The sequence below is a fragment of the Ochotona princeps genome, chromosome 26 (assembly GCF_030435755.1).
Source record: "Ochotona princeps isolate mOchPri1 chromosome 26, mOchPri1.hap1, whole genome shotgun sequence".
Lineage (NCBI taxonomy): Eukaryota > Metazoa > Chordata > Mammalia > Lagomorpha > Ochotonidae > Ochotona > Ochotona princeps.
The window spans coordinates 27,821,985-27,837,360 of record NC_080857.1 but is presented as its reverse complement, the minus strand read 5'-3'; the positions used below and the strand labels follow the sequence as shown (position 1 = coordinate 27,837,360).

The 15,376-nt window shown below is 39.6% G+C and overlaps 1 protein-coding gene across 1 annotated transcript in view; it reads left to right on the top strand.

Moving 5' to 3' along the window:
• The window catches only part of SYT16 (synaptotagmin 16), an 85,942-nt gene that overhangs the window by 43,729 nt on the left and 26,837 nt on the right, over positions 1 to 15,376 (top strand). Inside the window, exons 2-3 of the mRNA XM_058655308.1 lie at positions 8,540 to 8,749; positions 13,822 to 14,060. Coding sequence (XP_058511291.1) covers positions 8,540 to 8,749; positions 13,822 to 14,060 — 449 coding nt within the window. The remainder of the gene's footprint in view (positions 1 to 8,539; positions 8,750 to 13,821; positions 14,061 to 15,376) is intronic.

Below are 15,376 nucleotides of genomic sequence, written 5' to 3'. Positions count from 1 at the left end.
GACCTGAGATTTAATTTATAACAAACTATCTAGTCCATGAAAAACTCCATTTACTATTTCTTGATGTATAAGTTAAGTCTCTCATTTATGTAAAATATGTTTTTACTATTTATTTTTAAGTAATATTTTCTCTGAATATGTAATTTAGGGTTGACTATTTCATGTTGTTTAGCACATGTCATTACATTGTATTCTGGTTTCTGGCATCTCTGAAAACAATTAGTTTGTATTATTGCTCTCCTATATGCAATGTGCTTTTCATTCCTCCTTTCTTGAACATCTTTCTTTGATTTTTAGCTAGTTGACAATAATGTATTTTGGTGCTGACCTTTTGAACTAAGTTACCAAAGATTTGAACCTAAGCATTCAGTTGCTTTGTCATCAAATTTCAGAGATTCTTAGTCAATACTTTTGAGAATTTTTCTCATGTTTATTTTTTTTACTCTAGATACATGTGATTTGGATTGCTTAAAATGAAACTTGTTTATATTTCCCATATTTTTATTTTGTTAAGATTAGTTATATTCTATTGAGATGTCTCCAAGCCCATCACAACGCCTAATCTGCTGTCAGTTATGTGACAATTAAGCAAAATAACTTCATAGACTAGTGGTATGGAACAGAGGCTTACATTGTCGCTTGTGGGAACCAGCATCCTGCATCAGAGTGCCAGTTAGAGTCATACCATTCTACGTTCCATTCAGTTGCCTTACAGTTATGCCCAGCAAAGTGGAAGACCCAGGTAGGGTTCTTGACTTTTGGTTTTGCCTGGCCCCATCTCAGCCCACACCATTAGAGGCTGAAGCAGTAGATGAAAGATCTCTCTCTCTCTCTCTCTCTGTTCCTCTCTCTACCCCACCCCTGACTTTCCAATAAATAAATGTTTGCAAAATAATTTCCAAAATACTGTTCTGATCTAAAACTATTGTGTAGTTATTTCATATTTTTTACATTTGTCTTTGAAGATTCTCCTCCTGTATATTCACTGTGGTAGTTTTTTTTTTTAACTTGGATTCTTTGATATTTAGATACTTTAGAGGTTTTGTCTTCTAGGTCCAACATCTGAATTATTCTGGTATTATTTCATTTGATTGCTCATTTCCTGCTATTCCATGCTTTTCTTTGCTCCTCATATGTCCAGCAATATTTGATTATGCACTAGATGTTATGGATGTGGCAGTCATTGAATTATTTCATGTTTTTCTGAAGGATCTTTTAAGAAGTAAAAGAGGACTGGAGCAGTTGAGCACATGGAAGGGCCATTGCGATGCAGTGAGTTGAGCTGCATCTCGTGGAGTATCTTAATACTGTGTTAAGATGGGCTGATCTTGCTGTTTCTCAAAAAATCTTCCTCCTGAGAATTGACCCTCTAGAATTCTAGTGGAATCTGGCCTCTATAGAATGTAGTTTAAAAACCCTCAAGATTGGATGATTGATTAAAAAATAGTATCTGATGTGGGCAGTTGGAGACTTTGAACTACCTTCTGCTTTTTCACTTTAGGCAAATTTCTCGTCCTTTCTATAATTGTTCAACTGCACTGGCAGAAACTGGCTGTGGGTAATTGAGAAATAGTGCATCACAGGTACTTGTGGTTAAGAGCAGCAGCCAGGTACTGCACCACTGAGCACACCCACTCCCACTGCTTCCCCTTCCCCTCAGCAAGATGTGAGCAATGCTTGCCTCCACTTAATTCCTCTTGTGTGGGTGGTAAGGAATTAATAAGTTTGAAACTTCTCTGATCATTGAAAAAATCTTTTTCCATGTGTAAAATAGCAGCAGACAGGCTCAAGAAATCCTGTCTTTGCATCACCAGTTGGTACTTTGATTGCCTTAAAAGAAGTAACAAAATGAGCAGGTGTTGGGCACTGCCCACTTCCAGACAGCATTGCTAACTCCTACAGAGCATGCCACCTCCCAGCCTGGAAAACAGACTGTGAGGCAGGGTGGGAAGTACAGCCCACACCACAGTTTAATCTCCTCCTGTCCCAGACCTTGTTTCTTCTACCCTTCCCCAACCTGTGACAGAGTTCTCAAGTCAGCTCCTGGGGAGGAAAAAAAAAACATGTATTTCCTTTGCATGTAAAAGCAAGGCTGCAATAAGAGAATTTTCATACAAGGCAATACCATGATGAAAGATGATATGATGATGATCATGATAGTGATAATAGTGATAGAAATAGTTTTCTTGCTTTGACTAAATCATATACCAGGCATATGCTAAGTACTTGTATGCAGCCTATCTCATTTCATCTTCCCAAAAATTTTAGGTAAGATATATCAGAAGCTCGAAGAGATTAAGGAATTTGGTTAGGTCACATACTAGCAAACGAAAGTTCCTAGATTCAAATTCCAACAGCTTGGTTCACATGCTGCCCTCAACCACTCTGCCTTTGTTCAATGTTGCATCCAAGAAGATCATTTTGTTAACACTGGGACCCTACCTTCCTCCTATCACACGTGGAAACTGAAGTTGGAATTTCCTCTGCTCCCCTTAAATTAGAAAAAGACATTGAAGATGAGAGAGAGAGAGAGAGAGAGAGAGAGAGAGAGAGAGAGAGAGAGACAGAGACATACTCTGCCTCTGTTGCATTAAGGCTAGAATTGGATATAAGTTCAGGTGTCCCCAAAGGGTCCATGAGTTGAAAGCTTGGATCCTGAAGCTTTATATTAATGGTTAATGGACTAATGTTAATGTTTAATGGATTAAGGATGAAATCTTAATCCAATTGTTGTGTCTGAAGGAAGAGATTTTGAAATGTGAATAAGTTAGATTAGGTCATCAAAGTAGAGCCCCACACATGAATCTTGGATTTGTAAGGAAATACCTTTAGAAGGAAAGGTCACGTAGGCATAAATGATTAGTGTCCTGCCAGTCTCTTTCTCCTTGCTTCTTTGCCCACAATGTAATCCATCTCCTACACATATCACACATTCCATCATTCACAGCCCTCATCAGACAACCGATCAATGTATCTGTCTGGTATTGGACCATGCACCTCCAGGACAGTGAACTGAAATAACCTCCTACTTTCCTAAGCAGGTTCTCTCATGTATCTGTTACAGTAATCAAAACCTGCGTAATATAATAGGGTCTCAATATTAATGGGTCATTATTGGAAGACTATGTGACTTCCAAAGTTATGAAATTCCTGCTAGAGCAATAAGGCAATAGTGTATGAATTAAGGGATAAAACTAGGTGACCATGGGCAACAAGATTGCAGAAGAGTCTGAGTATTCCATTGTGGTGGATACTGAGAAGGCACATAAGACTTATTTGAGCTCTGTGACTAAGGCAAATGAACAAAATCTCAACTTCAAGATGTTCATGGGGTTGGTATAGTGCCAGGCAGGCTAACCCTTCATCTGCAGCACCAGCATCCCACCAGCACACTGGTTTTAGTCCTTGCTGCTCCAGTTCCAATCCAGCTACCTTGTGGCCCTGGAAGGCAGCAGAGAATGGTCCAAAGCCTTGAGCCCCTGCACTCAAGTGGGTGGCCAAGAAGAAACTCCTGGTTCTCAGATTTGGATCAGCGTAACTCTGGCCATTATGGCCGTTTGGACAGTGTACCAGAGAAAAGAAGTCTCAATCAATCTCTCTCTCTCTCTCTCTCTCTCTCTCTCTCTCTCTCTCTCTCTGTTGCTTCCTTCCTCTCTATCTCTGTAATTGTGAGTTTCAAGTAAAATAAATAAATCTTAAAGATGCATTCATATCTATAACAATTTTGCATTTTTTGGTTGTATTTTTTGGGCATATTAGCAAATTAATTGGATGAATGAGAGATGCTTCCAAGCTAGGTTAGTTTATAAATCATTTGAACTTGATATTTAAGAGAGGTATTCAAAAAGTTTTTGGAAAAATGCTTTTTGTAAAAAAGTCTGTGTATCAATTTAGAACAACATTTGCACAAAAATAAACCCATATCTTTGATTCTACTTTTCTGCAAATAAAAGTATGCTCTTATGTGACACTTCAAAAAATACTGTTAACTCTGAAATAAGTATCACAATTTGGAAGAGGTTCTATGCTTTTCAAAAATAAAATCCAGATAAGCTATTTAGTTTGTTGCATAGATGCACTGCAAAGTAAGTAGCTGAAATATTTCAGATAATGAGCAAATTTTGATTTTAAAAATATTTGGAAAGAGGCTAGAAAGTTATGTGACTAAACCTGGAACTCTGGGACCCTGGCATGAATATACATAGAGAAATCACGCTGCCTCATAGATTTAAGTTTGTCTATGTGAGTATGAAAAAATATGCATCCATGAAATCCTACTTATCCCAGTCTACACTTTGGTTGAGTTTTGGCCAGGATTCAAGCAGCTTTTTCTTTTGGTAAGTTTATTGGATTATTTATAACATGAACTTTGAAGCAAGACAACGTGGGCTCGAATCTTAGTGCACTACTTGTACTACATTAGGGCTGTGGAAGTTACTAACCTCACTATGCCTTAGTTTCTGTGCCCTTAGAATGGGCATAATAGCACATACTATGTTGAGTTAAAGTGAAAGGTGAAATAAGTTTGCACACATTAAGTTCTAAAACCATAGCTGACACGAAAGAAATGCCTGGAATGGGTTGTGTTTATTCTGCAAGAGTGCTACAGTTGACTTTCATTGCTACTCAGTGGCATTTGGGAGTGATCACAGATTTTCTATTTAAACTAATTATCTGAGGTTCTGGGGGAGGGAGACTTAGAATAGCTGGTGCAGTTGTATTTACAATCCCAGGGGAACAATAAGGCGGTGAGGCTACAGCATATCAGCCTATCAGAATGTATTCCCACTCCCACTGCTTTTCTTCTGTCCACCACAAAGGGAACAGCCTCCTGACAGATTTCAAGGTGGAAGTGGCAGAGCCCCCTCTTCCCTCCCTCTAAAGAGTAAGTTGACATGCTTTGGATTTCCTGATACAAGTAATATCTGATGATGTGCATACTGGCATATGTTCCTTCCACTCCCAGCTTTCTTTCCTAACTTTGTGACTTTATGGAAACTTATTTGCCCTTTCTGTGTCTCTATCTTTTATCTACACAATGAGAATAATAATAGTTCCTGCTCCCTGATGCTGCTGTGATGATTAAATAGGATAATATATGCAAAGTCCCAGGAAGGTCTGCATATATGTTCACTATATGGCAAATGTTGTAATTACTATATGACTGTATCAAGTAGAAAGGAACTTTGCTGTGTGATCAATGATGCATGGGGAAAAAATCATTGACCATACACAAGGACAATTCATAACATTAATGGAAAATTGAATTTAATTTTGGTGTAAAACATTGAAACTTTTATAATAACATTTTCTAATGAACTTTTTAAATACCTCCTGATATTCAGTTATCTCAAAAGTTCTCACAAAGTAAACATCATTTAATTGCTTTTACACAAAATTTTTGAAGGGCCCTGTAGTAGTAAACTAATTGTTTGAATCACTATTTTTGTGGATGTACAAATAACCGTGCAGTGACTCACCCATTGAAATAGTTGGCTCATGACTACATATGTTTCACACACTGTCTTAATACAAATAAAATGCAATCTCAGAGTCGGAAACAGCTCCAGTAGATTTCTAACCCAACCAGACCTCTCTTACATGTGTCTGTCTGGCTGCTTCCCAGGTGCTTAGCTAGTTTCAATGCTCTAAAAATGGAGAAAATTTCCTTTTAGGGCAGCTGGATTTTGGATCTGTCCCATATGTGGTGATCCATTCCATTCCAGGTAGCTATGCACAGCACATGGAGGATTGCAGAGGCTGTTCACTGAGATGTTTTTCTCATAGGATGGTATTTGTGTGGCTTGCTGGTGTGAAAGTGGCAAATCTACTTTCCTCTAGTGTAAAGGTTTCCAGGTCCTACTGCGTTGCTGGACACCCTCCAGGAAAATTGTCATGTCAAAGTTGATTTCATGTTCTTGGACAACTGCTTTATAAATGAGAAGATTAGGGAGAAACACATGGAGTATTGAAGCCTGACAGACAGGAACATTGGAGTTGGAACATTTTAGTGCTAGAAAAGACCTGGGAAGTGAGCCTGGTTTTAGAAGTAATCTAAAAATGAGAAAACAGAGCCAGAGAGGATCTGGGGCTTGGCTATATCAGCTGGCCAATGTGAGTTTTCAGAGGAAGAGCCTTTCCAGTCTTCTCTGTCTGGTTCTGTAATATTATGAGTAAAAATGTGAGTGCCAGAGACAAGCTGCTTTGATTCATTCTTCACTCACCCTATTTTTGCAGGTGTGATCATCAGTCAGTTCTATACTTCTGTCTGCTTTAATTTCCTACTTGGAAAATGAAAATAATAATAGTGATTTGGTGTGGATTAAATGGTGCACAAGGCACTTAGAATAGTACCTTGTGCCCAGCACATATGCACTGAGTATTTGTTATCGCTAGTCTTCCAAAGAACCATAGGAATGTCAACCATTAACCAAGCCAGGCAGTGAATACTTTGTCCAGATGGCATTTAAAAGTATTTTGTGAAATGTGGCTTTTTATTTCCCCCTTAATTTCTGGTTCAGAAACAATCTTCAGGACCCACCTGTGAATTAACAGTCGTATTTATCTCTGGAATTACTGTCTGAATAGAAGGAAGAAATGATTAAAATAATTAGGATCCTTTTATTTTTAGTTTCCAGTTCATGTTCAACAGTTACTATGGCCTACTCTGTGAGGTGACATAGAGAAGGCTTGGATGCCAAAGAAAGCATTCTGATGTGTCCCTTTCCCTCATGGTCTACTCTGGTGGGCAGCTGCAATGATTGGTAGTTAGTTGATGTCGGTGATGTCATGATAAGAGCAGGAGGCAACACTGGCCATGGGAAACAGAATGCTCTAGCAGTATATGGATGAAGTGCGTTGGGTAATGTATGGAGTCAAGGAATGACTTTGAAAATGATGTGGGGACCAGCATTGTGGTGTAAGGGATAAAGGAAAGTGGGCATCGTATGTGAGTGCCCATTTGCATCCTGGATGCATCAATTCCAATACAACTCTTTTCTAATGTGCCTGCAGTAGCAGAGGAGGATGATTCAAGTCCTTGGGTCCCTGCTCCCAAGGAAGAAGCTCTTGGTTTGTGGCTTCAGCCTGTCCCAGCCTTGGCCATTGTGAACATTTAGGAAGTGAGCTAGTGCTTAGAAGATCTCTCTCCATACACCCATCTATCTCTTCTTTCTTTCTGTCCCTCCTTCTCTCTCTTTGTAACTCTGCCTTTTCAATAAACAAAATAAATTTTAAAAAGATGTGTAATGTAGTGTGAGACTTCAGTAATGAGCCGGAGCTTTGACTGTTTAAATGGGGACTGGAGAAAAATATTTCAGGCTCAGGAAAATGTGTCTAAGTGTTGGTGTAAGTGCTCAGGATTTGGAGAACGTTGTCTTCACCAATCCCTTCAATATTTAATGAATTTTATTGAGCACCCTTGGTGTGCAATAGGCTTGAATTTGCACAGTGGGGAAACAGAAGTTCACCAAATAGAGTATGTTCATTTTCGTGGAAGTTATAATGGCTGACGAAGAAACAGACAGTAATACTTTAAAAAAAGAGAATCCTGAACTTTGCTTTAATCTGTATAGAGTTGGAGAACATTATGCTAAATGAGATAAGCCAGACTCAGAAAGAAATGCTTTATATGATCTCACTTATACTTGGATCTGCAAAAAATGTTAAATATACAAAAATAAAGAATGAATCAGGGGTTTCCAGCAGTGAGATGAAGTGGAGGAGAATGACGGGATGTAAGAAGATGTAGAGTCCATCAGTACAAAATAGTAGACATGTGAGATGAACAAATCTGGCCATCTGAATGAAGACTATGGGCAATAAAATCATATTAGAGTTTTTGGTAGATGAGCATATTTTAGCAGTTACCACCAAAAAAAAGACTAGGCAAGATGATAAGTGTGTCATTTTATGATGGTAAGCATTTTACAATTTATATGTATCCCATATCTTGCCTACCTCAAATGCACACAAATATATTAAAGCAACAAGGAAAGGAACATCTGAGTTGGGTTGTTTCATGCAGAGGAAGATTGAGAATATTTCTGGTATAAGCAACTTAAAACACACACTCAGTGAGTCTCCTCAAAAGGAGGAAGCTTTCTGAAAAGTGTAGTTGTAAGCATCTCTTCTCTGAAGTAGCACTTGGCTCTGTATGTTTTAACACATGAGGTGAGGCTAGAAGCACATTTCTGCGCGTGAGGCAACTGAACTGATGGGTTTCCCGTTCCCACTTATGAGCATATTTAAGCCACATTACACATCAGTGGGGCTCGTTATGTTGATGCTGGGTGTCCCTGTGGTTTCTCCTGGACTCTGGCCATTTAGCTCTAATTACCTTCATGAGTCTTATTTTCCCGTGTCATCCCTATGGATTTCAGTGTGTGTTCCAAAGTACTTTAAATTCTTTCTCTGTGTTTCAAGCCTGCTTTGAGTCAGACTAATCGTATATGTTCTTTTCTTTGATATTCCCACATTGTCTCTGTGTTATAACTCATGTGGCTCACAGGAGACTCCTCGTTCTTTCTGTTCGTCTCAGATAACAGCTTTGGGGAGGATGAAGAGCTGTCCACATCTGGCAGTGATGAGGAGATCATCAAGCAATTTGAGATTTCTGTATCCCAGTCCCAGAGTTTCTGTGCAGTGGCCTCTGAGAAAAGAAAGGAAACAAGATTGGAGCAGAGGCCAACATCCAGCAATTTTCTTTCTACCCATGAAGAAGGTAGCATCCGAGAGTCTGCTTCTCAAGGTATTTTTTGTGTGTCATATCCTTCTATCTAAATCAGGGGTAACCAATGCTAAGAATGTTTTAAGTCCCTTAACCACAGCACTCTGCACTGGATCATCGAGAAAGGAGAATAACATGAGACAAGCTATCTTGGAGAAAGGATGTAAAAATAATGGCATGATATTTCTTGGTGTCTGCCCAGAGGCATGAAGAGACACAGGTATTGGAACAGGGAAGTTATGCAACGTGCTTGGGTAAAGGCTATCAGCCATCTGCCTCTATGGGTTGGCGTCGGTGACCTAAGTTCACTAGTTTCCTTCTTTCCTCATGGGCGTGTTGTCAGCCCAACCAATAAGGGCTTGATCATAGATCTTTGTTTTCAACATAGTACAGAGAAAAAAAAATAGGTTGCAGAAACAGACAAGAGAGAAAATTTCAATTTGATAAAGAAAAAAACAAGGACCAATATTTATTATGAGGAATATCTTGCTATCTGGTTCTGTAGTTTGACTTACTGACATGGGCCAACATTAACATGTTTATTGCCACATTGGGCTACAACCACAATGCCTATGGCTGCTGAGCCGCTGTCATTTCCTCTGCAATTCTCTTGGTTTTTCTTTCTCTGCTGTTACATCACAGCATTCCTTCCTCCATTGAGAGGGCAAATGTTAGCTAATGAAAGTTAATAATGGTTGATTCTGTAGGAGCCACTTGTTTAATTCTAGAGCTAATGGCCCCATTTCCCAGAAGACCAAATGTCTACTTTCTGATTTACACAAATGGCCAATGTTCTGAGAGTTCTGACAACTATGCTAACCCCTACCTTCCTGGAATTATCAATAACTTACCCCTTGTCATGACTGGTAATTCTTAATTTCTGACAGATAGTGATAGAACAGCTTAATTTTTCTCTATGAAGGGAGGGAGCATGTCTATTACGCTGCAGAAATTACTGGTAGATTTAGAAGGTCAAAATTTTCTTAGGATTATGTGTTTTCCAAAGTTTTGGTTACCAAATGCATTGGTGATATTGATGGAGTTTTTATTGCATATTTTTCCTTTCTGTGTCACTTCTTTTTGTTCATTTTTAAATCAATGGGCCTGATTTAATGATTAAAGAATAATGGAAAGATTAATCATATACTACAGAGGGCCTTTTTTTCTCGGCCTGTCCTCTATTGATTTAGTTACTTCATGTGCTGTAAACATGGCCTTTTAATATCACATAATTATAGACTATTATTCCCCTTTCAACATTGCATTTAAAAGTCTTAGTGAATTTAGTGTCCAAATCTAATTAAAATGTGAACTATGAATGAACTATTGGCAAGTTGTCATGTTTCATCTTAGGTGAGACCCGTAATTCTGGACACAGTGGTGAGATAGTTAATTCAGAAGCATAGTCCAAGCAGGTTTTCTTCCACCCAGTATTTTACATTTAACGTTATTGCATATATATTTGTCAGAGCAGTCTCAACAGTGGTCTAAATGGTGTGTAGAAGGTTTATAGGTGTAAAAGGTGAGCTGCAAAATACCAGTCCATTTCTGGGGTTGATTTTTTCTTGAGCAGTAGCCTTAATTTGGGCTTTAGAAGATTTTATTCCTAAAATAATCCAAAAAAGGTAGATGCTACTTCCCTGGTGTCATATCAAAACAGCCAGTTTCCCCAGAATCTGTAGTCAGTTTGATTTGGAATGGTGCATTAATCATCGTTCAGTGAAATGGAACCAGTAGGAATATAAATATGGCTATTTATGTATGTGTATATGGGCAGAGGCATAGGTGTCTCAAAAGGCTTATTGCAAAAAAACCAGTTTATGTGATGGTGAATAGCTTATAATATATAGGGAAGGCTATTAGACTGGCTGCGAGTCTCAGGTCTCAGCAGAAACTTCTCTTCAGTAGATTTCCTTCTCCAGGGAAATCTCAGTTCTCTAAAGATCTTTCAACTTACTGATTATATATGGGTGATCTGCTTTACTTTAAGTCAGCTGATTATGTGTTTTAATCACAATTCCAGAAATACCTTTTTTTTTTTTTAAAAAAAATCTTACTTGAAATTGACAAGGATTGGGGCTGGCAAACACAGAGCTCCCCATCCGTTGCTTCAGTTCCCAAGAGCCTTACTGCAGTGGCTCAGGCTAAGGCCAGCCCAAAGCCAGAACTCAATTTGAGTCTCTTACAAGGGTATCGGGAACTCAACCATGTGAGTCACCACCTACTGCCTCCCAGGGTTCATGTTAGCAAGAATTCAGAACTGGATGTGACATTGTGATTCCACTCAGGCACTCCAGTGTGGGACATGAGTATCCCAAGCAGCTTGTGGCCAATGCCAATAGCCATAAGGTACTTTCACAATAATACCTGTATTAATGTGTGACTGACTGACACCTACTCCTAGCCTAGAAGATGTATAAAACCATCACAGATGACAAGCCAAAGTCTTTGAATGTATTGCTGGTGATGAGGAAGAAGAGTTGGGAATATGAAAAGAAGTCACTGGGTGAAAGGATTTGTTACATCAAAGTCCGGTAAATTTCTTTACTAACACAAATATTGTCTATAAGACACACTATGCTTAAGAATTCAGAGTACACTTCTCTGATAATAAGCAGTTACTTTTATGCTTATGTTTGAGATGGCATGATCTTCTCTAACATCAAGGCTTGTGAAGACTGTTTTATGTCAAGGTGGATCACTTTTTCTCCTCCTTGCAAGTTGATTTGGATTTTAATCTGCATTTCTGCCTCATTCCCTGTGTGTCTGTCACGAAAAATGCTTTGTTATATTAATATAGTTCTTATGTTTTTCAGTTATGAATAGCTTTTCAAGGCTTAATGTAGCTGTTGAAAATTCCCTTATTACTGATCTAGGTATTATCACTGTAGGAGTTAAAGCCATGAGACAATTTTATGGGAGTAATTTCTTGGCAAAGTTAGATTTTGTGTTGAAATCCTGCTGGGTGCTACACATGTTGATGGATGGCCCACTGCTTAATAGGACATTTTACTGTGCTAATTAGAGACTTGGAAGAAAATTTTTCTTTTTGTTGTAGATTTCTGCATGTGGAGTTTCCTTTAATCTGTCATTTTCTGTGGCCTTTTTATGTAGTATGTTTTCCAAATAGCTCGAAATGTGAATGTGAAAATGTTGTGGTGTTGTATGAAAGTGTTTCCAAGGGAACGCATCTCAATTTGTAACAATTCAGATATGGGGACTTCTTAGTGACTGCTGTGCAGTCCCAGTTCAGGAGTCTGTAGTTGAGTCCTAAGAACCAATTCACCCTGAAGATATTTTTATGTGGCTTACTTAGGGTGATAATGCATTTTTTGAGTCTGACTGCTGGTTATAGATGAGTTGTATATTCTCTAGTGAACCATTGTCACCATCCCTCTATGCTGCTGCACAACTGGTTGCTTCAACGATTTTGTTACTTGCCTAGAGGTTAAAGTTACCTGCAGGCTTAGTGAAAAGTCATCAGCAGACTCAGATGAGGCAGTGGATGTGTGTAGAGATTATTTTCTAGCTCAGGTTATAAAAGGCTAACAGTGGAAATGATTGCTTTGTACCATATGCACATGAAAACTGAACTCATGACAGACTTTATCATCCTACTCATCTTGGCTGTATCTCCAATTTTCTCACATCTTGGGGTATCAGCTATTGGAAGCCAGAGAGATAAGGCACCCTTACCTGATCTTGCAGTGTAGGGACCAAAGCAAGGGGAAGGTTATTGATTAGGAAGACCCCATTAACTTTTGTTACCTTGTGAGTACTTAGACATTGAGAGGAAAGGAGGAGACTGACAAACTGTGTGTGTGTGGTGGGGAGAAAAGAGAGGGAGGGATGGAGAGAGAGAGAGAGAGAAAGAGAAAGAAAGGTGAAGGGGGAGGAGGAGGGAGAGGAGGAGGAGGGAAAGGAGGAGAAGGTGAAGAGGGAGGAGGGGTAGACAACATGAAAGTCAGAGAAAATGTTGTTTAGAGACAGGAAGGGCTCAGAATTGTAGAAGCTTTGATGGATGGGGTGGAGGAGGGTTTAATACTACTTTGAACAGCAATGCAGAGGTACACCGTGAACAAAAATTCAGACACAAGCGAAACCACAGGTGACAAGAAACAGTGGAGAATGGGATGTGATGTTAGAAGAGGACATTTCAAACTGGAGACACAAACAAGTCTAATAATAATGGATGTTTACTGGGAGACAGGTGGTATTAATTTATGCAAACACAATGACCCTCTTTTATCATATTTGAGGTAAGAACTAAAAAGTTCCAAGAACTTGGTTAATATTAAAAGCAGAGGTAAGATTTAAATTCAGATCATCTTAATCCAAGTTCAGTGTTCTCCCCAGACACCAAGTAAAGATCATTTGCTTTCATTTCAGAGGTAGAAAGCAAGTAAGCACTTTGCATCCACCGGTTTACTCCAAACCAGCCCACTACAGTGCAGAATGAGTTGTGCTGTACTGAAATGGGAAGCTGGGAACTCAATCCAGTTCTCCCACATGGGTGCCTGGGAACCAACTCACTTGAACCATCACTGCTGCCTCCTAGGGTGTGCAATCAGAAGCAGAGCTATGAATCAAACCCAAACACTTCAATATGGGATATAGGTATCTCTTAATCATTAGGTCAAATGCATGGCCATGTATAGAACTGTTTAATTGGGATAAACCACTGAAGACTTGTGAGCAGAGGGTAAAACAGACAAGGAAAAGAAAAGGAGAAGACAGGAGACTATGTCATCTCTATATTACTAGCTTTTTTCTTTCTGTATCCATCCCTGAAGTCTAAGGGTCATTAACTAAAGCATAATAGTAAGATTTTTGTTTCCTCCTTCTCACATAAATATCCTTTCTTTGTGCTCATATTATCAGAAAGTATTAAATCTTCTTATACCCCACATACAGAGCTAATGTTCGTTTTGATTATATGGACCAAATGTATAAACCGTATAGATGGAGTCTTACTTCTGCAGGTGTTATTAGAGTTTTATTTTGTGGTGTTAATCATTGTAATTTCTCAGTTTCTCCAGCTAAAAAGTATAAGAAATAACACACTTGAAATCGTTTTCTTATTGAAAATTTAGATTTGGATGGAGCCAGTCAAGTAAGTTATCATGAGGACCTGTCATATGGTGAAGATCTCTCCATCACTACCAATGTACAGTTCCCTTGTGAAAGAGGGGAAAACAGGCTTGATGGTGCATCTAACGAAAGCCCCAGTCACCACTCCACGGAGGAGAGCTTGGAGACGGAGACAGCCTTCAATAGCCGGGGTCTGGAAGATCCTTACGCCACTGATAGCTCTTCCATGTGGAGTCCGGAGGCAAGTGTCCTCACACTCACTTCTGCTGCTTATCTCTTTCTCCCTTCAGTTCCTCTGGAAAGGAAGCTTTGCCTTGGAAACCAAAGACCTAAAATTACTTTACTTAAAATACTTTTTGTTGTTTTGTTGTTGTTGTTCAAAAGTCCCTTGTGTGTCTATAAAAGAATCATAAATAGATAAGTTCCCTCAAAATGGAAAGAATGAAAGAAAGATGGGTAAGTGAAAAGGTAAAGAAAAACAAGAATACTGACAGGATAGACTCGGCAACTCTCAGGCTTCTCTCCCATATAAAGTCTTTTTTTTGTGTGTGTCTCTATATTTGAATTTTTTTTAATAATCTTACTTAGTTGATTAGGATACAAAGAGTCAAGGGCTACTGGAAAGTGGGTAATACCATTGTTTCCACACTAATATCATCCTTTTCCCCCTGTATCTGGGGTCAGGGGAGAAACAAAGGGAAAAGCCCCACCCAGCCTCCCACCCATCCCAGGTCCCCGATATGAGGCACGCTCCAGGGGTCCTGCTAAAGCAGTCTTGATAGTTCAACAGTTCTGAATTGCTGCCAACTTGCCATTCCAATCGTGATGAAACCTAGTCAGAATCCACTGGCTGACAGTCTCTTCATGGTTAGGGTTCTGAGATCAGCAGTTCAGTTTGAGGCATCTCCGAAGAAACTTCATCTGAAATGATCCCAAACCTGATTCTTGTGTGAGTTTGCCAGTACAGAGTCTGTCACCGTCCGTCGTCCCAATCAGCTTATGCACATGCTGGTGGTTGCAATTGCTGGGTCAGTTCTGTTTCCAACCCTGTTTTTCACTTGAACAAATGGGTGTTGGAGTCCAGCTCGATCCTACCCACTCCATACTCGGTACTCACGCAAACCAGTGGGAGCTGCAGCCTAGTTGGGGTGACATCCCATTTAGCTCTCATACTTGTCAATGGGCATTGAAGCCTAGTTCAACCCAACCAACCTACTATCCAGCCCACACATACTAACAGGTGCCTTTCTGTCTAGCCACCCCTGCCCCTGTCCTGGGTTTCATGCTTTCCAGTGGGATGGTAACCCACGAGGGAGGTGCCCACTATCTCCCTACTCGGCCACTCCAACTTCCGGATTATGCACTCTCCAGGTGGTTCTGGCATTTAACTTGACAGAATTAGCCCCCAGTGCCAGCTTTTGCCATCTGATGCTGTGGCAAAGTCCAACCAACCCTCACCCATTCTAAGTTTTGCTCGTACCAGTCGAAACAGTCAGCCCAACCTGGCCCTTCTCTTGTCTAGCTCACATGAGGCCCACAGGTGTTATATCCCTGCCT